At 30.2% G+C, this 23,915-nt stretch overlaps 1 protein-coding gene across 1 annotated transcript in view; it reads right to left on the bottom strand.

Moving 5' to 3' along the window:
• Nucleotides 1-22,391, bottom strand: part of LOC132729854 (cardioacceleratory peptide receptor-like) — a gene marked incomplete at its 3' end in the record, with an annotated part of 70,353 nt that extends 47,962 nt beyond the window's left edge. Inside the window, exon 1 of the mRNA XM_060715695.1 lies at nucleotides 22,244-22,391. Within this exon, the coding sequence (XP_060571678.1) occupies nucleotides 22,244-22,378 (135 nt within the window). The remainder of the gene's footprint in view (nucleotides 1-22,243) is intronic.
• Between the last annotated feature and the right edge of the window lie 1,524 nt (nucleotides 22,392-23,915).

The following is a 23,915-nucleotide window of genomic DNA, read 5'->3' as shown; positions in this document are numbered from 1 at the left end:
ATCAGTACATGAATAGCGGTATCCGATAATTATTCAATCAAGCCATTGGACAAGTTATGGCTTCAGGGAATAAAGGTTTTGATAAAATGTTCTCACAACATAATTTCCTTGCTACAGTAAGTTTGTATTTCCAATCTACAGTTGATAAATTGCTGTAAATATCCGATAATTATCAAACAATCGATGTTTTTGTATGCAATATTTACCAAACAATAACAAACAGATAGCAAAAGATTACAAATGGTAAGCACTTTATAGTCTAAATAATGTACGTTGTGCAATAAAATACCCAACAATAAATAACCGCAACCGTAAATACCGATTACACATGTGACTAGTTACAGGTATGGCTTTTTCACGGCAAATTTGCCTACTCAAACAAGTCAGCAAGTTGTTGCTACTTCGCTTTTAGCGAACTTCGGATATAACGAACGGTATTTAAATGTCCCATTGAGTTCGTTATAAGTGGAGTCAATTGTAATTAGTTTTTTTTTTTTTTTTATATTTTATTCATGCTTCGATTATATATTTCATACTTACATATTTTACGGAAACATCATAATTATGCAATTTTTCGGATTTGTTAAACAATAAAAGTAATTGCCTTTTACTGTGGGAACTAGGCATGAGAAATTGGCGCTCATTAACATCAAAAATAATCTTACAAATCAGGAAGTGGTGTCGTTAGAAGGAAACAATTTTGTGCTTGACTCATCATTATCAGAAAATTATTAAACATCATATTTGTACGTGATAAAGGTTTTTGTCTTCAAATCTCCGTTGATCTTCTATTGTTATTGACTGTGAAATATAAAAAAAGAGCGACAAGAAAATGTGATATCTTTTTACTGCTGTCACATGCTAACTGAAATACGTCTGTTTTCACAGTTACACTAAGAATTTAAAATATCGACAGTAATTATACATTAATCCGAGATGTGTACACATTGGATGTTTATTTTAGCAGGCTGCTTAAATTAAGAACAAAAAAAATCAATTGTAGCAATTGGCAATCCCTTTTCCCCAATATTTTTGTAAATACAAAATAGTTCATTGTATTTCATATTCACTGGGTATAATACCGTATTCACTGGCTGAATTGGATTTTCCCAATCTAAAATCAGATCGAGAGATTTTGTTCTGTCGATTACTGTTTGGACCAATGAGATTGCAGCTATATTACGATTAAATAATAAATGATAATCATTATATAAAAGGAAAAAGTAAACACAAACAAAATAAAGGTTGAGAAAACATACGAGCTATAGAAAGAAAACTTGCATTTGGTGACAGCAGCAACGTGTACCATTTCCATTAGTCTAACAAAGGTTCATATTTCTCACGAAGGCAAATAACATATAATGTGTTTGTTTACTGTTTGTTATAAAGCTATAAAACACTGACATCCTGTTATTTTATAACACTTTTCGCTCAGCACATTTATTCTAAACGACACATATGTATCGTATTTCTAATTAAATATGAAAACTTTAAAGTGACATTATGCTTATTAAAGAGTAAAAGTTGAGGGCATGTAGTCATACTTTTTAAATCTATGAATGGCCTTCCTTTTAGTTGTAGATAACTGTTATTTACGACATTCACGTGCCGATTTACTACATACTTTTGCTAATGTTTTAATACTATTGTCGTTCTTAACATACATGTAGGTGAGTATTTGGAGCATAGCTGTTCCAATCATTACAAGAGACAACCTCCAAATCTGTTTTCCAAATTTATATAGAATAATAAATTAATCGTGTACATTGACCTAAAGTAAACCAATCTCGTCTAAAATTAAAATAAAATTCCATTGTGTCATGTCTTTTTTCAATTTTTTTAAAAACATCACCAGAGTAATATATAACCCCATGGCCCACATACTTATCTATCACTATCCTTTACAAAATTTCGGTTATGTTCAATTTAAAAAAAAATGTACAATCTTTTTATAACTTAGGTAGTTTTTATAATGTATAATAGGGAACATTTAAAACGAAAAATAGCATTGCATTAGATCTAGTCATCCTGGGACATAAGATCTTATGTCCAAGAGTCATCATAGCACGTAGTATATGTGACGGTTTTTGTCATATGAACGTTTTCATGATGTTCATAAAATTTTATGAGTGACTATTAAAACATACAATTTAGCGGAAAGTTTTATTAATTCTACTTATTGTTTTGTTTTTTGTTCTCTTCCCAAGCAAATATTTCGTAATGATAATATGTTTAATAACTTTGTGTGTGGTTCAGAAACAGTTTAAGATATGCACTATTTTAGGAGACGAGTTTAAGATATCTCGAGATGTGTTATGTGTTAACATTAAATCGTCTTATTGCTAACTATTTGCCTCCAACAATAATACTTTTCATTTGCGTGCAAGGGTGAAAAACAAACACGCAAACAAACTGAGAATGAAGGTTTCCTCCAGAGTTATAATTGAACTTTGAATTGAATGAAATAATTACTAATTGCACTGGTTTGATGTTTGTAGAACATTCATTGGGCTAAATATGTTTAATGAGAAACAGGAAACACTTTGATTTACGGTTTTATCAGATAAACAACCATCCTAAAAGGTTACCTTAAAATACTGTGTGTTTATACTTATTTCTAAATCAATATCATTGATGGTTAAGAAATACATTATATGAACATCAATGTATATGACAATGAAAATTTCAGATATCCTTAACATTGTTTTTTTTTTGTTTGTTTGTTTTTTTTTCAGACCTGAAATAAGTCGAATTGTAACATTCGCATTATATCACATTGGAATCTGCATTAATGAAAACAATGAAGAATTCTACAAAACAACAATTTTTCTTCAAAATTATATGTTAGGCAATATTTCAGGTATTTTCATCATTTTCTATTAACCCATTACCCGATATACACGCCTTTGAACGTCCAATTTTTTTTGTCTCAAATAGTGAAAAATGCCTTATTTAGGCCCCCAACATTTGTTTTTGTTTGAGAAATGTTGTTTAACAGAGTGACCACTTTTTCAGCGCCGCCCCCTATCCAAAAGATACATCAGGGGTTGCCTGAAGGGGGATGTGCCCCCTTCTATTTGGGGTGGGGGGTTGAAGGGGGACGGCTGTCCTCCTCATTGCCAAGAAAATTTTGGACTTTTTTGAAGCCAGGTCGATCATAAGGTAACGTGTAACAAACGACTCACAATCCATTAAGAAGTTGCAACAATTTTGAGATGTACCTTGTTTCCATGGTAACAGGAAATTTAAGACTGAGCGTGTCGTTACAAAGGCAATAGGACAACCAAGTTTGATCAGTATTGAAGTAGTTTTTACAGTTTTATAGCAATTTGAACTTGCAAGGGAGACTTTTCAATGAAAACAGCCATTTTTCACAAAATGCTCATGCAGTAATGGGTTAAGGAAATTGCCTTTTATGCGTTTTATTTGAATAGGAAGGCTAGAAAATAAGTTTGATGGTCTTATAAATGCCTATGATTTCGCCAGAATGTCTGTAGTTTGCACTGTTCTAGTATGTGTTCAATTTTGATCATCGAGACGGTTTAACAAATGGATAAGTCTTTCATCTTTCAATTAATGACTTCGTCCGTTAAATATTTCCCAAATGGGTTATAAACCAGACACTTTCTATGCTCGTTCATTTATAAGTATTATCAAGCGTTCAATCAAAACGACAATGCATTTGTTCTGTTTGTCCATCCAACGAATTAATATCTACATCGGTTGAAGAAAGAAATGACAACAAATAGTATTCACAAGCATATTATAGAAATAACATATTGACTGCCATTTTGAAAATTATAAGTTTCAGTTGCTTGATGTACCCAGCTTCGTTACTTAATGTTGTAATTGATTTCCAAAAGGGAAAGTATGCAGTCAATGTAGTTTGTTAAAAATTTAAGAAAAGTTGCCTCTTTTTACTGAATGAAAATATATCATTGTATAAGTAATCCAAATAAGAAGTTATAGTGAATTGGTCTTTTATGAAAGTTATGTTATACAATAAATAAAAGCGTTGTATCAGACATAACAACAAATCACTTAAAATAATTTATGTATGAAAGTGTTGGCAAGTGTGAGATGATACGATAATTATATATTTATGCACCTGATAATAATTATTCTAGTGTGAAATGTGTGTAGAATGAAATATTATTATTTAACATATCAATGTTCATACTTAATTATTTTATTTAGAACTTTAATATGCCATTTCTGTAATATTTTATAAGAACATTCAAATGGTACATTTCCTTTGTTTTTATCAATATTTGATATTTTTTATTAATGGAAAACGTGAGCATTATAGACCAATCAACGTTTTTAAAGGTAAATATTTCCTGTACTTGAGAAGCAAATTGTAAAGGTAAATGTAAGAGAATTACAGTCACTTTAAAATAGAATGTTCAGAATAGCAAGTAAGAACTACCATCTATTGCTTAAATTGATTTGTATATATCTTCATAAACAAAGTTTATGATACCACAAGAAGTCGATTATACCGCCAAAAGTAATAATAAAATAACACATTGTACACCATAAAGTATTGTAACCGTATAAATGAAAGTTTTATGAAGAATGCCAGACTTGAGAATAAGATATTGACGCCGTAACACATCTACAGATTGGAGAAATACTTCAATTAGATGAGAACGTGATGCTACAGAACATTGTTTGGATGTAAAGTAGACCTTACGTGCTGATTTATCAGTGATGAAGACTTAATAAACTTGTCGATTATAATGGTACGTGTATAATGGCAAATAAGATCGTAGTATATTTAAAGACGGATCGTTTAATCGTTTAAGTCTGGAGGTTGTACATTCGTAATACAATGTATTGTTCTGCTGTCAGCTGCGATACCTGCCAATTTAGAGTAACTGCAATGACAGCTACATAATTTGCTTCTGCATTGCTTTACACAAACGACAAATGACACAAATTGCCGAAATGTCTTTGAAATATATATTTGTATACGCAAACAAAAACACTTCTTATGAAATTATTATTTGCGAGAACAATAATAATCTTTTATTTAGAAAAAGAGAACACTGATAATTTCATAAAAATAAATTAATTTTTGCTCTTACTGTTTCTTATATATGTTCTGTCTTGTATAATGTAAATACAATTGTTGGTTTTGATTTAAACTTGATTTAAACGAACATTATTTTTTACTTGCCATCAGTTGTAATTATTCTACAAAGACATTTTTCTAGTATTCTCATAAATCATCTATCCTTTTATTCATTTTTTTTCTCTCGCACTCGCTCTAAAAAGAAATGAAATTATATTACACATTTGATATCGTTAAATATCGACATTAATTGGTCACAAAGCATTTGAGTTGTTTCCGCAATTATCCATATTAAAGTTGGTATTTAAAGTGCATTAAACTTTAATCAAGATATTAGCTACTCATTTCGATTTGTTCAATTGTATTGCAAGAAATATAAAATTTGTATATTTAAATAAATATACATTTAGTCTCCAAATGAAGACTTAAACAAACAAATAAACAAATACACACATAAATAAATAAATAAATAAGTTAAATAAATAAATAAAACAAATACATACGATTTATAGTAAAGTACATGTTATTTAACAAATATCTTCATTTTTAATACAGTTCTTTTCTGATTCACACTAAGGCCATTTCAATTTGTTTCTGTACTCCGTATAAATCATTTTCCTATTTGTACATTAACGGGGTCAGAGGAATTGTTCTGTATTTCGATTTAAAATGTTTCCGAAACAAATTACCTTTAGTTACATTTAAAATGCAATTATATTAATCGGAAATTCACGTTAAAAGGTTTGTTAACAATTATGGCAAAAATATAAATGTCTGAAACTCTTAAGGAGTTTTTTTTATACAAATTTATATAAATCTTTTTTTAGACCGAATCCATAACATAACAGAAAAAGGGTATCCAACAAATAAATATACCAAATAAATGCAAAATGAATTTAAAAGATCAGATCACTCTTTATAGAGAGAGATTTTTGTAAACAATTTTCATGGACTGTTCTTGAAGATTCTTCATCAAGGAGACATACTTCTGCCTCACACTTTTATACAATTTCTAGTTACAAAGAGGTAATTTTCGTTAATCAAAAACCACTATTAAACATGTCCCTAAAGCCTGTTACTCTCTGTAACTCGGCGACTGAAACCCTACCAGATTATTCATAAAATATGTGTTGCAAATTTATGTCTTTAATGATAAAAAAAAAAAGGTTTGTGATCTCTCGAAAAAGACTTTTAATTTACATGTGCATCAAACAAAATGAAATGTACTTTTCGGAAAATTTGCACAAAAAGAAATGTTTCGTTATATTAACAAAATAATTAAAATCTATAAAATTGTGCTAGTCAGCTATTTTGAAAATCAGTTACTTCAACTGATATGATGTAAATAATTATTTAAACTTAGGATAGAGCAGATCTTTTTTTAGAGGGAAGGACTGAAAATTTAATTTTTACAGAATTCATACTGATGGTCGATCTTATGTTACATGTAACTAACACATGTCGAAGCCACTTGTCACCGGTTATGTCTGTAAATAATCATTATGGTTAAATGCAATACTTGACTATAAAATTTACAATATTGCTTTTGAATAAATGAAAAAAGAAGAAGCAATACCTCAAGACATAGACAGGAAAGATATTTGATATATTTGGGGAAAACACCGTTCTTAGCAATTTTAATCAATGATAGAAGAGGACACTTTATACAGAAGAGGACATGTTGACAGAGAGCATTATTTGGATGAAAAGTAGATCTGACGTGTTGCCTTTTCAAACAAATGGTGAAAATAAATTGAAATTAATTAGATACTGTGTTAACATAGCGGAAACGTTTCGAATCCATGTACTTATGTTTGCTATTCACATATTTTTTTCCCTTACTTAAGATTCATTTTGTTTAAATTGAGTTTAAATTAAACAAAAGCTGTCACAGGAGACAGCCAAGCTCGACTAATAAAATACTGGTCGCAGTAAGGAGGACAAAACTATGAAAGAACAATCAATTATGTACAATTATGTATTAAGTTATAGTTAAAAATAACATTTGTTAACATAAATTCCAAGATCATGGGGAATAATTCTAGAAGTAGTCACGCTAGAGTTATGAACATTGTCACACAATATGTGTGTAATGATAAGAAATATATATTTGAAGTTTGAAGTAGATACCTTAAAAAGTAAAGAAGTTATAATATTTCTTAAAGAAAATCCTAAGTTCAAGAGAGATAAATCTGTAAATATTGCTTCAAGAGTTATGAGCATAATGTCACATAAAATGTAATTGATGATAAGGAATAAGTATTTGAAGTTTGAGGTAGATACCTTTAAAAGTAAAAAAGTTATAGTAAAGAATAACATTTTTCTAGTAAAAAAATCTAAGTTTATGGGGAGATATTTCTTGCAATATTGGTGCTAGAGTTATGAACCTTGTCACATAAGATGTGGATGATGATATGGTACATATATTCGAAGTATGAAGTTGATCCCTTTAGAAATAAATAAGTAACAGTAAAAAATAATATTTTTTAAGGAAAATTCTAAGTTCAAGGGGATATAAATCTGAAAATATTGGTGCAAGGGTTATGAACCTTGTCAAATAAGATGGGGATGATGATTTGGTACATATATTTGAAGTATGAGGTTGATCCCTTAAGAAATAAAGAAGTAACAGTAAAAATAGTATTTTTTGAGGAAAATTATAAGTTCAAGGGAAGACAAGTCTGAAAATATTGGTGCTAGAGTTATGAACTTTATCACATAAGATGGGGATGATGATAAGGTACATATATTTGAAGTATGAGATTGATCCCTTAAGAAATAAAGAAGTAACAGTAAAAAATAGTATTTTTTAGGAAAATTTTAAGTTCAAGGGGAGATAAATCTGAAAATATTAGTGCTAGATGTGGTTGATGATAAGGAACATATATTTGAAGTTTGAAGTTGATACCTTAAGAAATGACAAAGTTAAAGTGAAAAATATTTACTGCACCAAAACTTTAATCTGAAATCTGGACGCGGACGCCGACGCCGGGGCGAGTAGGACAGCTCTCCATATACTTCGTATAGTCGAGCTAAAAAGTAACGATTCACAAATTTATGACAATATTATAGTTGACAGACATCTCTAGATATTTTGATACCAAAAGTTGTAATTAATAATGATTTGATATATATTACTTTTATTTTTCACTTATACCTTTCTGGAATATGAACAAAATAAAAAAGATTTCCGTTGTGTCATCAAATAAAAATCGTACTTATAATATTCTATCTAATACAACTTAAGCATAAATTGTAAGAGCTGCACTTAGATAATTACACTTCACTTTAGAACTGTAATTCAACAAGTCAATTAGGTAATTACGAGTATAACAAATTTTATGGAGTGTACAACTTTACTTCTTATCAGAAAAGACAACACTTAGTTATATTGTAACAAACTAATAATAGCATGTTATGTTAAAACATGTTCAATCATACAAGAAAGAATCAAAATTAGGGCTTAAGTGAATATAAGTAAAGAATATCAGACCTCCACCCACTACGTATAACCAGTTATTCGCCTATGAAAGTTTGTTAACAAACAAAAAGCAAAAAAAAAACATGTGTTAACTACAGAAATGATGTGAGAAAAATATTTTAAGCACGCTTAGGCTAATTCTACTAGCCAGAAATCCGACTTAAAGTAAAAGGCGGAGTAATGATGTTATTATAATTATATGATAAGAATAGCCTCTTGTGTAGTTTATTTTTATATACCATATAATCTTTGGCAGCAGTTACATATGTGTGAAAAAAGAGAAAAAAAGGAATGTTAACAACATGACAATGGAGATCAACAAGACAAAGGCAACGTTCACAGTATGCCCCGACACACCCAAGCCACAACAGTAGGGTACTCAGAAGTTTCATTCCTTTTTCAACTGCAAACAAAATTGACAAGTTAATTGCTTCCCATAGTTACATCATTGTTAGAGGGATGAAAGGAAATAAGGCTTTAGTGATAGGTGTATATTTAATCAACTAAAGAAGCTGACTATTTTCGTTCAAAATACATTTGCTTTTATTTTCGCACGGTTCTGATAAAAGCAAAACTTTACAGTTATCATAGCACTTTTGAGTTGCAGAATTAACCTTAAATTGTAAACTGTTATGATGTTTTCATCTCCTAGAACAATTATATGACTAAAGGGGTTTAATGAGAAACATGAAACTCCTTGATTAGATGTTTAACCACTAATGCGATCAAAAATAATGGTGAAAGTTCAAATAAAGTTTGTTTGTACTTATAACTAGATCAATATCATTGATGTTTATACATAGATACAGGAATAGATTCACGATTACATGCATTTAATATATATCGTTGTTTTTGTAATTGAAATCAGCACTAATAAAAATGATATATTGATTTAGGATACGTGTATCGTATTGTTTGTTAACTTATCGGAAATGTGTTCTGGCACAACAACATAAATAATAATGCTATTTACATTTTATAGTTTGTATCTCTTCTGAATCGATTTTGCAGATGAAATATTTACATTTAACTCATAATATCCAGGGACTCACCAAATGTTCAAAAGTAAATGTTTATATACTTTTTAATTGGAAATCATATGCGAATAAAATGACTGAATTTTATACAGCTGCTCTTGTCAAAACAGGTAGACATGACCATGATCATGTTTTATATTTTGTTACCAAGGAACTTCCAGCGCTTTTATCATTGGGTGTTCAATTATATGACATTATTTGATCTTCGTTTTCATTCTCCAAGTCCCAAAATCTATATCAAATTCATTTTGTACTCTATCTACCTTTGTTTCATTTACGCTTTCAAAAAAAAAACATATCAATTTCAAATTAGTTTAAACATATTTATTTCCCGAATATTTACATGATATACATAATACAATACAATCAGAATACAAATATATAATATATATTCAAAGAAAAGGATGAGAACGAAAGACTAAGTCTTATAAAATTCTTCTCCTTTTAGTGTAACTTTATAATAAGTCGATTTTATAATATTTTGTACAATTATCAAAAAGTGGAATGTAAATATTTGTGTCGAAGTTATATTTATAAGTAATCATCGGGATAAGAATTAGAAATTATAATAACGAAAAAAGAAGAAAGGAAAACAAATAATACAATAGGAAGAAAAAGGAAAGAAAGAGAAAAGAAAGATTGCTTCACTGTTTCACTTTAAGTTCAGAGAAATCGCTTTGATTCTGAGATAAAAGTATGAACATGTTTAAAGATATTGGCATTATCAGTATCTGAGATGTCCGGATTGCCAAAAAGTAGGGTGTTGAGGGTAATATCGAAATTATTTAGATTTCCCAATAATTTTTCTCTACATGTACGAAAGCGATAGCATTCAAAGAAGTAATGAAAGTTAGTTTCCATTTGACCACACTCACATAATGGCGATGGTGATATATTTTTAAGAAACAAATGATAATTTAGGGAGCTACATTTTGTGCGTAACCTGGTGTGAAGAATTTGAAGTTTTCTAACACCAAAATAAAAGTATTTTGGTGTAGTTTTCTTATCACGTGATAGATAATTTTTAAAATCATTGAAAGGGTTGGTAGATTCCCTTATGTTAAGGGGCAAAGTTTGTTCCATTCACGAAATTGAAGATGGGAAAAAAAGAACTAAAGTATAAAGATGTCCTTGCTGAAATACCAATAGTGTCGTTTGAATTTCTAAGGTTATAACGAGTGTTTGTTTGATACGGTATTGGTTCTGACAAGTATTCTGGTGCAATGCCATGTTTGATTTTATAGAATAATGTTAATCTATGTTTATAACGTCTTTGTTCTAATGTTTCCCAATTTACTTCATTATTTTAAGTTTTCAATTGAAACTAGTCTTGTTGCACCAGACACTATTCTAGCACATTCATTTTGTATTTTATCTAAGAGGTCAAGTTCATACTGAAATGCGTTTCCCCATACCACATCCGCATATTCAAGGATTGGTCGGATAAACGATATATAAATAATTTTCAAGAGATTTACGATCTAACATGAATTTCAGTTTTCTCATTATGTTCACCGCCGTTTCCATGCTTTTTCATTAATATATTCTATATGTGAAATGCCACAGGCAATTGTGTTTGGGGTTTTTTTGAGACAAAGATAATCCTAAGTGTTTATGATCTTTTACTTCAGGTATAGTTTGATTAAGCATTTGAAGTGGTTGGTGATATGAATTTCTTTTCTAGAGACAATAAGGGATTCTGATTTAGACGGATTGAAAGTGACAAGCCATTTTTTCTGCCCATGCAGCTATTATTTCAATATCTGATTGTAATTGTTGTGCTGCAGTTTGTGGGGTTTCAATAACAAGATAGAGATTTGGTATCATCAGCAAAAAAAGATTAACATTGGATTGAAAATCTTGGACTATGTCATTTATGTAGATGAGAAAAAGTAAAGGACCAAGGATCGAACCTTGTGGAACACCAGCTGAGAGAACACCCCAAGAAGATTTGGGCATTTCTTAGAACACACAACTGACGGTCTGCAGCTTAAATAATCCTGAAACCATTCAAATACTTTTCCAGATACACCATAATATTTTAATTTTACAGAAGAATGCCTTTGTGCCAGAACTTTAAATCGAATGCCTTGCTTATGTCGAAGAATATAACTCGAGCTTCGAGACCGTCATCAAGTGCTTTGCAAAGTATGTTATAAATATAAACAAGTTGATTTACATTTGCGTTCATTGAACGCCGCCTTTCCTTGTTGATCTTGTTTTTCATATTTTACAGTTGAATCCCCGGGTATAAACCCAGATTGCACAGACGTAAGAATTCTATTCGCGTTCAAATGATTAAATAAATGCTTAAAGATCAGTCGTTCAAAAACTTTTTCCATAGTGTTGAGTAGTGAAATTGGTCTATAATTAGAAGGGAGAGATGCATCACCTTTTTTAAAGATAGCAGTAACATGGGCTTCCTTCCAAGAAGCTGGTACTTTACAGCAAGATAGAGACTGATTAAACAGATTAGTTAAAGGAATAGAGAGTTCTTTTGCTGCTTCACGCAAAATTTTATTACTAATACCATCTGGTCCAGATGCTTTGTCGACTTTAAGAGATTTAAGAATATCTTCAGTTTCAGATGCAGTTAGTAAAGATCGTTAATAACAATGGACGTTGTTTGTGGACCTAGGTCAGGAACATTTGAGTCAGAATTATCAATATAGGTTTGATGTAAGAAATACTCGTTCAATAGGTTTGCCTTTTGGTCTTCAGAGAAATACAATTTCCTGGGTGTTTTGATTTTGTAATGGGGGAATTGACGTTGTCTGTGTAGGTGAGATAAAAGATTTTAATATTTTTCCAGCCAGTCTTTTGAAGATAACGATTCCTGTTTTAGTTTGTCCGATAATTTAGAGTAATAAATAGCTTTCGCCTCTTTAATCTGAGATACTATTTGATTTCTTAATTGTTTAAATTTCACCCAGTGCATATTGGATTGAGTTAATTTAGCTTTTCTGTACAATCGTTTACGTCTACGAATATTTGACCTGATAGTATTTGTTATCCATGGGGCATCTAGAGGTCTTACATATATATCCTTATTTGGTATATAATATTTAGAGATTATTAAAATTTGATTTGAAACGTTGTCTGCGTATTTACTGATATTGAAATCGAAACATTCTTCCCATTGGAAACTGTTAAAATCATTTCGAAGCCTGACGTAATCACCACGATTGTATTCCCATATAGTGCGTTGAAAGCATTGTTGTTTTGGTTTACGGAATTTAAAAAGACAAAAAACTGGAACATGGTAACGCTGTTCTTGGTCAAGGATGTGTTTGCCTACTCCAGATTTGATAATAGTATTTTTATTTTATTTCAAATTGTCCTTGTACCAAATATATGTAAAACTGTTAAATGATTGATGGTTTGAAAATAAGGATGTCATTATAAATCGTTAAGAACATTTTTATTAGTATTAGAGATGTATATTTCGTCAAAGAAATTTAGTATAATTTGACACATAATATAACCTGGTTTAAGCTTCATATTATTTTAGAATTCTTCACATTCTGTTCTTGCGAACTCTTCACATTTGCAGATAGTATCAACGGTATCTGTAATAAAAACCGTTCTATGGTTTATGATTTATTTATGAAGATCTGCAATATCTGAAGTATTATTTATACGGTTTCAGTTTTACTTGTTTTCAATGATGTAAAATATATAAATATTTACTTGTTTGAATAAATAAATCTGGAGCTATATTTCACCACGTCAATATGTAGATTATTCACCTAATATTAAGATTAACGAGATTGAAGGTCATCAGAATACTCTGCATAAAGACGAACTTTTGTCAAATTGTTCATGGACAGCTCTTCAACACTTCAACAGCATAAAAGAGGTTATTTTTTGTTGCTCAAAACTCATATTTAAACATGTCCAAATTAGGATTTGGTTAATGTTTTTTGCCGATGGAATTGCTACCAGATTATTTATAAGCTTTTTTTTCATTTTTGTCGTTGCTTCTTGCAGAGGGTTTGTTCAACATTTTATCATTAAATAGAATAAAACACGAAACACGATAACATATTGCTATCTTATAGAAAAAAGATTTATGAACGCTAAGGAGTAATAATTCTAGATCAGGAAATAGGATTTTGAAGCCAACAAAGCGTCTCGAAAATCATTATTATAGGATAGAGAATACTTCAAATACGGAGAACGTGTTAATAAAGAACATTATTCAGATGTAAAGTACATCTGACGTGCTGTTTTATCAGAAAGGAAGTCTTGATTAACTTGTCATTTACACTGACTTAGTAAATAAGGTCATTGTTAATATAACACGGGATCATTATTTCAATGACATACAAAGGTTTTACACATGCAAAATTTCAACTTTATTATTTCAGAAGAATTTTTCCCAGTCTTCCCTACCTAAAAATGTTATTTCTTTGTTGCGACACATTAAGAATATTTTATTAAGATATGGTAAAACGAGTTTTTTTTCATTTACTTGAAAGTATATGAAGTTTCTGCGTTGATTATTATATAAAGTATGAGTTACACATGCGTTATTATGTAGATGCCTATGTTGTCATTACCTTAGCCTATCCGTTATCGATCACTATATTTATGAAATCAATAATAGAACACAAGAAACTTACTTATATGCATCGATTCTTTTACAATCCCTTTCAGTCCTTTTACACCTGATACAATTAAGTTTTTTTTTTTAAATAATAAAATGTATGAAAATGTATACTTTTGACCTGTAGACTTGAAGAGCCACAAATACATTTCTTCTTTTCCATCTTAAAATAACAACATCGGACGTTCCTTTATACCAAGGGAATGGTAAATTAAACCTGTTAAATACTTGAAGATTCATATTTCTTTATTCATGTAAGCAAATAAAAGGATTTTTTTAACAGAAAACAGAAAAAAATCCAAAAGATTCCTTTAATCGATTACATATACAGTATTTCACACACATGTTTGCCCTTTCTAAAGAGGAAAAAACATTCTGAATTAATCGCGGGGCATGAATAATTGTATTTTGAGCTTCAAATTCTTCAGGTTGATTAGGCAACTAGAGCAACAGATTTGTCTATGTGGCAAATGGTGATATAAAAAGGACAGTAATTGGTTTTAATTTATCATAATAATGATAACTGAATGTGTCAAAGCATGTGCTTATAATTGTAAAAAAACCCTTTCACATTGTTTTCTGGACGTTCTTAAGTAGTTGAGAAAATAGTAGCTGAAGACAAAATTAAATAGCTGTCAAGAAAATGACAATAATTATATTTTCTGCTCTAACTTTAATTATTGATGTAACAACACTTCAGTGAAATCTTATAAATGTATAATTATTTTTCTAAAATAATTTCCAAACATCGTAATATATGTTAAATATGTACTGCAAATGATTATACGCAGTATATATAATCATTAAAAGATGTACATTCATTTCTTATTGAAAAATTTGGCTAAGACTTTGAAAATAAGTTTCTAATAATCTCCCTATATTTACATAAAATTTAAACTTTGTAATATCTTTACAAATAATGTTTTTTGGAACTTACAATATTTATAAATCTTCATTTGAGCATCATATTTTTATATAAAACCATAAAAACTTGATCTTTGTATCTTTAATTTATATCGAAACGTGCTTATTCACAAATTATGTAATACATCTGCTTTCAAAGTTACTAGACTAGCTTCGACATTTCTCCATCTTGTCATCAATTAAAGTCCTACAACAGACACTGTCGAAAAGTCTTCAATTCGCTTTCAGTTTCCTTTTCATTCTCATTAGACTTCATTGCACATTTCAAATAATTATATTGGCAATGTCTTATGTAATGGTTGCCACAATTTGACAAATTATGAAAACTACATTAAATGTATAAAATCAGAGACGATGAGCCTGGCATTAAAGCTTCGAGTATTGATGTTTAGTATTAAAACCTTTGCATGTTGTTGTTGGTGGGTTTTTTCTTATATGACTTTCAAGAAATATGAAAAAAATAGCATAGATATACCGTCAGATAAAACAAAATTAACATAAATATTTGAATATCTAAGATAAAATTTAAAAAGCTGATATGATTAGCATTTATTTTTAGGCTGAACGCATTTGTGAGAAAATCGAATTACAGAAGAAAAAAAAACGAAAAAAAAAAACGAGTATATAAACAAATCAGTTAGTTCATCAACATAAATCCATGTTTTTCGTCTGTATACTTTTCAACATATATCACGAAGTACGTATTAATTTTAATGTCGATTGGGCTAATTTCTTGCCATATAACCTTAAAAAGCATTGAAGGCTAAACTGTACACTTACGAGTACTGGTACATTATAACCAACACATTCGTAAAATAGTTTATATCCTAGCTCGTCGGCTATTGTTTAAATGGGCATTTTCTTCAACAGTTTAATTTCTTTTAAGCATTGATTATGTCAAAAATATAAAAGGACACTAATAGCAGATTAAGACATGTTGACATGTAAAGTAGATCTGGCGTGTTTTCTTCAGATAAAATGATGTTAATATCCATTTTGAAATGTCGTTGTTTAAATACAAAGAACAATTTTAAATCAAAAATAATAACAATTTACAAATTTAGGACAGTTTCATAATTGACAGATATCTCTAGATCTTTTGATACCAAAAAGTTGTACTTTAATTAATAATGATTTGATATACATGTATATTACTTTTATTTTTCACTTATACCTCTCTGGAATAAGAACGAAATAAAAATAATTGTTGTGCAATCAAATTAAAATGATGTTATAACATTCTATCTTATACAAACAACTTTAGCATAACTTGAAAGAGCTTCATTTAGATAATTACACTTCACTTTTGAACTGTAATTCAACAAGTCAATGAGGTAATTACGAGTATAACAAATTTTGTGGAGTGTACGACTTAACCTGTTATCAGAAAAGACAACACTTAGTTATATTGTTACAAACTAATAATAGCATGTTATGTTAAAACATGTTCAATCATACAACAAAAACAATAACAAACAAAAAGCAACAACAAAACATGTGTTAACACTACAATAATGATGTGAGAAAAATATTTCAAACACGCTTAGGCTAATTCTACTAGCCAGAAATCCGACTTAAGGTAAAAGACGAAGTAACGATGATATTATAATTATATGATACAAGAAGCCTCTTGTATAGTTTATTTTTATATAACATATAATCTTCGGCAGCAGTTTCATATGCGTAAAAAAATGAAAGTAAAAACCATGAGAATGGAGATCAAAAGGCACAGGCAACGTTCACAGGATGCAGGTCCCGACAGACCACAGCCACAACAGCAGGGTAATCAGAAGATTTGTTTTCTACAACAATTTGACAATTTAACTTCTTCACATAGATACATCATTGTTAGAGAGATGAAATCAAATAAGGCATTAGTGATAGGTGTATATTTAATCAACTGAAGAAGCTGAATATTTTTGTTTAAAATACAATTGCTTTTAATTTCGCACGGTTCTGATAAAAACCAAATTTTACAGTTAATTTTGTAGGTATTAGAGATGTATATTTCGTCAAAAAGAATTTAGTATAATTTTATGTATAATGTAATGCATACGTGATAACCTGGTTTGACCATTTGTCTTAAGCTTCATATTAACCTTTTAGAATTATTCTCATTCCCTACTTTACATTTGCAGATAGTATCAACGGTATCTGTAATTGAAACCGTTCTATGGTTTATGATTTATTCATGAAGATCTGCAATATCTGAAGTGAAAATTTATACGGTTTCCGTACTACTTGTTTTCAATAAAGTAACGTTTTATTGTAAAATATATAAATATTTACTTCTTTGAATAAATAAATCTGGAACTTTATTTCACTACGCCAATATGTAGATTATTCACCTAATATTAACATATACGAGGTTAAAGGTCATCAGAATACTCTGCATAAAGACGAACTTCTGTCAAATTGTTCATGGACAGCTCTTCAACACTTCAAAACCCTAAAAGAGGTTATTTTTTGTTACTCAAAACTCATATTTAACATGTCCAAATTAGGATTTGGTTAATGTTTTTTGCAGGGAGCATAAGTGCTTATATTTTAGCATTAATTTTTTTAGGTTGATTTCATTTGTTAGAAATTCGAATAACAGGAAAAAATCCGAACGAATAAACGAGTATATAAACAAATCAGTCAGTTCATACACATAAATCCATGTTTTTCTTCTTTAAAAATTTCAACAAATATCACGAAGTACGTATTAATATGAATGTCGATTGGGCTAATTACTTACCATATAACAAGGCTAAACTGTACACATACTGGTACATTATTACCAAACAATTTCGTAAAATAGTTTATATCCTAGCTCGTCGGCTTTTGTTTAAATGGGCATTCTTTTCAACAATTTAATTTCTTTTAAGCTTTGATTATGTCTTAAACTAAAACAAGTTTCAAACCGTATTTTATTTGGAATTTCCCTCAAAACAATCTCTAACACTTAAAGGAAAAAAATCTTAAACGTTATAAAATCGAGTATACTCGAGAGTTTAGTATTCATTACAACAATGAATAAAATATGTCAAGCAATTGGAATGTTCCTTTTATCTCCGATTCTTCCCATTGAGATTTGTCTCGTCAATGGAATCGTATTTACCTAAACTTCTTGTACAGCTAGCATATATTCTTAAGAACACGAATGTTTTCTCATTCCATACAATAAGATAACATGTTGCTTTGCTGTCAATCATGCTATTCTTTACATGTTTCATGACTGTTTGTTACAATGCCTAATGGAAAACTCTGAAGGTTTAGTTACAACAACTGTCATAAGTTCACCATGCTATAAATATTGGTTGCATTAGAATGTAGGTTAACCGCTTTCAGTAGCTTAATTGATGATTATTTGCATGCAAGATTACATTTTGTATTTTCGGGCAAGGGAATGTTTAATCTCCAGATTTATACACCCATTTAAAGATCAAGCATCTATTTAGAGTAGTAAATCTTTCCTACATAACATGTACTTGATTTTAAGAGCTTTAATGAGAAGCAGAAATCTACGGTGGCATAAAGGTGACATGTGTGTGTGTGTGTTTGCATTTATCTCGTGCGCATGAGATACTATGTCGTGGCCACGAGTTACTTAGTCGTGGGCACGAGATAATTAAGTTGTGGGAATGAGATACTATGTCGTGACCACGAGATACTATGACGTGAACAAGAGTTTCTAGGTCGTGGTCACGAGATAATTAAGTGGTGCGCATGAGATACTTTGTCGTGGCCACGAGTTACTTAGTCATGAGAACGAGATAAGTAAGTCGTGCACACAAGATAATTAGCCAATCACATTACACTATGACTTTTTTAACCTAAGAACAAATTCTGTTTAAAGTTTAACATGCAACATTTATCTTTTAAAATACTGAAGTGTTCACTTTAAACTTGATACATGTCATTTAGGATCATATTAGAAAGTCACCTTCTAAGGCCCATCAATCAGACATTAATTTTGACTTAATTATAGCCCTTTGTGGGGACAATTCTATGATGGAAATGGTCAGTTTGTACGTACAACGGCCTTTTAACCTAGTTTTACGATAACTTGAGAAGGAATAAGTTCTGTTTATTTTATTTTGTGGGGGCATTGCCCATAAACAGTAGATAGCCTAGGATGTTTGAGGTCAAGGTAAACATGACACTTCATGTAAAATCATTGTCTGATGAACGATTAAGAAGAATTAAGCCATGGTTTATATTACCTAGAAAGATCATTGCATCTGACAAAGTATCTTATGCGCACCACTTAATTATCTCGTGGCCTAAACTTGGTAACTCGTGGCCACGACATAGTATCTCGTTCCTACGACCTAATAATTTCGTGCCCACGACATTGTATCTCGTGGTCACGACATTGTATCTCGTTCCTATCACTTAACTATCTCATGGCCACGACTTAGTAACTCGTGGCAACGACATAGTTTCTCTTTCCCACAACGTTACCATCTCGTTGCCACGACTTAGTAACTCATGGCCACGAGATAGTGCGCACGAGATGAATATATCTAAAAACACACGTGTCACCTTTGTGCCACCGTAGAAATGGCCTTGATAGTAACGCGATCATTAGGTACGGTTTAAGCTCAAAGTATGCTACTAATTACTAATTACTAGATCAATATCTTAGATGTTTATCCAATGTTTTCAGATAGATACTGAAAGGGATTTACGATGAAATGCGTTGAAAATATGTCATTGTAATTCTAATAAAAATCAACATAAATCTTCAATATTTTAAATCTGTTTTCTCTCACACATCATCATGCTAAAAAAGGGAAACAACTGTAAACATTTGATAGATCCCTACACTGACATTTCGCCCATTGTTTTCTCGTTCAGAGCACATGCATTTTTTTACTTGGTGACCATATGCCGCTTTTCATGGAATGGCACTAACGTGTCACATTGAAGGTTCCATGATAACCGCCATATGAACACATCTGCGGATGTTTCTTAATTCTAAATTTTACAAGTTCATGTTAAATGTTGAATTCTGCTTAAGCCGGTGCTGGGGGGCGTGGACGGTAGTTTGCACTTTACAGTACCGTCTTTGAACAGGCTCAATCAAACCGAGTCTGCAACATTTTCAATTTTGCCGTGTTTGGCTTTCTTTAGGGATTCTTATTTCTCTCTATTTCATTTGAATTAAAATACATACAACCACCATTATTCTTATGTGCTCTTTTGTTAAATATGTTGTTGTTTAATTCTTGTTTTATCCACTTATCTGATATTTTGAATTGGACAAGTCAGGAATCTATGCATGACGTCAATTAAGCGACACCAACAAAGTCAAAACAATTCAGCGTAAAATTAGCTACATTGAATTGTTTCTCTTCATATAAATAATATCGCTGTTTCATGACTTTAAATTGTGTGTAGCTATACTAATGCTATAAAAAACCTTTAATGCAAGAATGTACCCATATCTTTTCCTTTCCTACAAAATGTTCAAAAATGTCTTTTACATAAAAAGTCATCAACAAACTTCGAAACGTGATGTGTTTCTATATTTCGTCATAGACAAACTTGTTTTGTCCTTTTATACACACACATCTATTAAATTATATTTTAATCTTCGTTATTTAATTACAATTTTACATGTTAAAACTGCTACTTTACCATAAAAATATAAGAAGCTTAAAATCAGCGGGAGGGTTTCTTATTAGATAAAAAATGTTTGGAGTTCAATGGTTTGACAAAAAATGTCACGGTACGACATTATTAACTATCTAACCCGTACGGTTTAATATTAGACCCTGATAAAAATTGAGTCAAATAAAAAAGACCTATATTAGACAGTGTGCCTATAACTTAATAAGTTTTATACACAATGGAACTACAATATATTTATTCTTTATCAATTTATAAAAAAGTATTTGGGAGAAGTAGGACATTATTTTATGGTCTAATAAATGAACTGTTTCATTAGTTACTTTCGTAGAAAGAAAACTAGCTAAAAGTGTGAATATTGCAAGGGCTTATGATAAATTAGACCGTTGATTTATATTGTAATGTGAATGTCTAATTTTTAGTTTTGCCCAGGTCATGACCTGATATAATCTCATGTGGACTAATTTGATTTAGATACACATTTACATTGTCATTATTTATCATACAGTCTCTTAACGAGACACCTGTCTGGCTTATATAACTGTATCTAAATACGTGTTTTTATAATAATAATATAAGAGAACGTTTGAACCATGCCTTTATCTCGCTTGATTGGTAATTTATACAGGATATTGAATGCGTGTAAGTATAATACTGAATATATTGAACGAGTTGAATAAATTTATATTATGCGAGCCTCTGGCGAGCATGATATTATCTTATTCAACGAGTTCAAGAAATTCAGTAATGAACTTAAATGAATTTAATATTTTATTTATCACCAGAAATAAAGACTGTTTAAAGTGAAAAAGCGTCATTTTTCATTGACGCGCATATAGTATAACGCTAACATTTAGCGCGTCGTTACGCTATGTTTGTATAAGGCAAATGACGTCACATCAAAATATATGCACGGCCGTGCAATACCATATTTACGGAGTCGCAAAATCGGCACGGGTGTGTGATAAAAATCATTATCACAATTGTTTGTGCAATATACGTTTTGGGGCGAGAACATACATGTATATAGCTTAGGTCATGATATTCAAACCAATCTGTGCTTTGTAATATTTTCTTTCCACGTTACAGAGGAAAATGTAATACGTAGAACATTAGAAACATACATGTTAAGTCTATTTTCAAAAAGATACGAATATCAATATAAAAAGAAAATTACAACCGATAATTCTTTGATACATTTTATTTGTAATTTAAGTAAACTCTACTTTCAAAAAGATACATATATCCATTTTAAAAGAAAATTACAACCGACGATTCGTTGATACCTTTGTATTTGTAATTTAAGTAAAGTCTACTTTCAAAAAGATACATATATCATTTTGAAAAGAAAATTACAACCGACGACTCTTTGATACTTTGTATTTGTAATTTAAGTAAAATACAAAGACTGACAAAGATATGATCATTTCGTCGTAGGATAGAAATTACATCATGATAAATGAATAGTTACTGTTTTAAAATCAAATGTAACATACCTGCCAATAAGTGACGTCAACGTCAACGTAGAAATAGCTATCATATGTATCGTTTATTCCGTAATAATAAAAACTGTCGTTATGCTGTGGACATCCAAACGTGCAATTTTCCAAATAATATCTCGAATCATCCATTTTAAAATAGTGAAACGTCAATTCTATAAATCCGTGTTATGTTTCGAAATACATATTAGCACAACAAATACCCATATCTCAACCTGACATGACAATTTGTATCAAACGATTCGGAAAGTAATACTTTTTCAGAGAAATAATAACATTAAAATGTTAAAACATATTTTTATCTTTAATTCTTAAACAAAAATCATTCAGAATACATAATTATCGTGAACATTAAGTAGTCTAAATTGAAAACGAAAGCCTTATAACTGCGATTTTTATATCGACAAATTGCACTTTTAATGTACTCCTCTGGAAGGTTAATGTATAAGAATTATATATTTGTTTCCTTTTGCCTAAAAGTTTGCTTCAAATTTCTAAATAAACACAGATACTATAATCTTAAATCAAATTTCTTGCTTTGGAATTACCAATACTTTTATTATCATCCTCGCATCATAAGTGATATTGCCGAAATCACAGAATAATTTTCAGTTTATTATCCTCACAACATAAATGATATTGCCGATATCACAGAATAATTTTCAGTTTATTATCCTCACAACATAAATGATATTGCCGATATCACCGAACAATTTTCAGTTTATTATCCTCACAACATAAATGATATTGCCGATATCACAGAATAATTTTCAGTTTATTATCCTCACAACATAAATGATATTGCCGATGTCACCGAACAATTTTCAGTTTATCATCCTCACAACATAAATGATATTGCCGATATCACCGAACAATTTTCAGTTCATCATCTTCACAACATAAATGATATTGCCGATATCACCGAATAATTTTCAGTTTATCATCCTCACAACATAAATGATATTGCCGATATGACCGAATAATTTTCAGTTTTTGTCTTTTTTGTCTTTTAAACTTCAATGAGTACTTAACAACATTTCTTTTTAAATCACTCCTTTTCAAAAGTGTTCGCAACTTGTAAATACACTGTCCAGCTATCACCTAAAAATATAATGTGTTTACCTTATATAATCGTTTTAGAGCGAATAATAGTATGTAACAGTAAAACCGATAATACACAAAAAGACACTGAAGAAAGAAAAGTAGTATAATGTACTTTAACGTTTGCTGCTTGGCTGCTGGTTATCTTTGTAATTAGTTGTAGTCATTCATTTATTCATTCATTCATTCATTCAATCATTCAATCATTCATTCATTCATTCATTCAATCACAAACTTTTACTAGACAATATCAGCAAGCAAGGCAATTGTAAAATGACTCTCAATATTAAATAAAAGTTCCATATAATTATGTGGAACAAATTGAGGGTTAATAATTCGTCTGTACCATGTTATACCCTTTCTGTAACTTCATTATATATATGCAGCGTTAACTCTTATCCTTCATATTTGATAAACAAGTATCAAAATAAAGAAAGACGTTTAGAATTAAGCAAAATGCAGCTTTTATTTCATTTTGGTTTAGTTTTACGTCGCTTCAACACAGGAGGCTTTTAATTCTTACTTAATTATTGCAATGTGTTTTACATTCAACGGGTATACATTCGTT

Source organism: Ruditapes philippinarum, unplaced genomic scaffold, assembly GCF_026571515.1.
Source record: "Ruditapes philippinarum isolate M1 unplaced genomic scaffold, ASM2657151v2 ctg9568_1_1_1_1, whole genome shotgun sequence".
Lineage (NCBI taxonomy): Eukaryota > Metazoa > Mollusca > Bivalvia > Venerida > Veneridae > Ruditapes > Ruditapes philippinarum.
The sequence above is the reverse complement of the archived record's forward strand: the minus strand, read 5'-3'. Positions and strand labels throughout refer to the sequence as shown.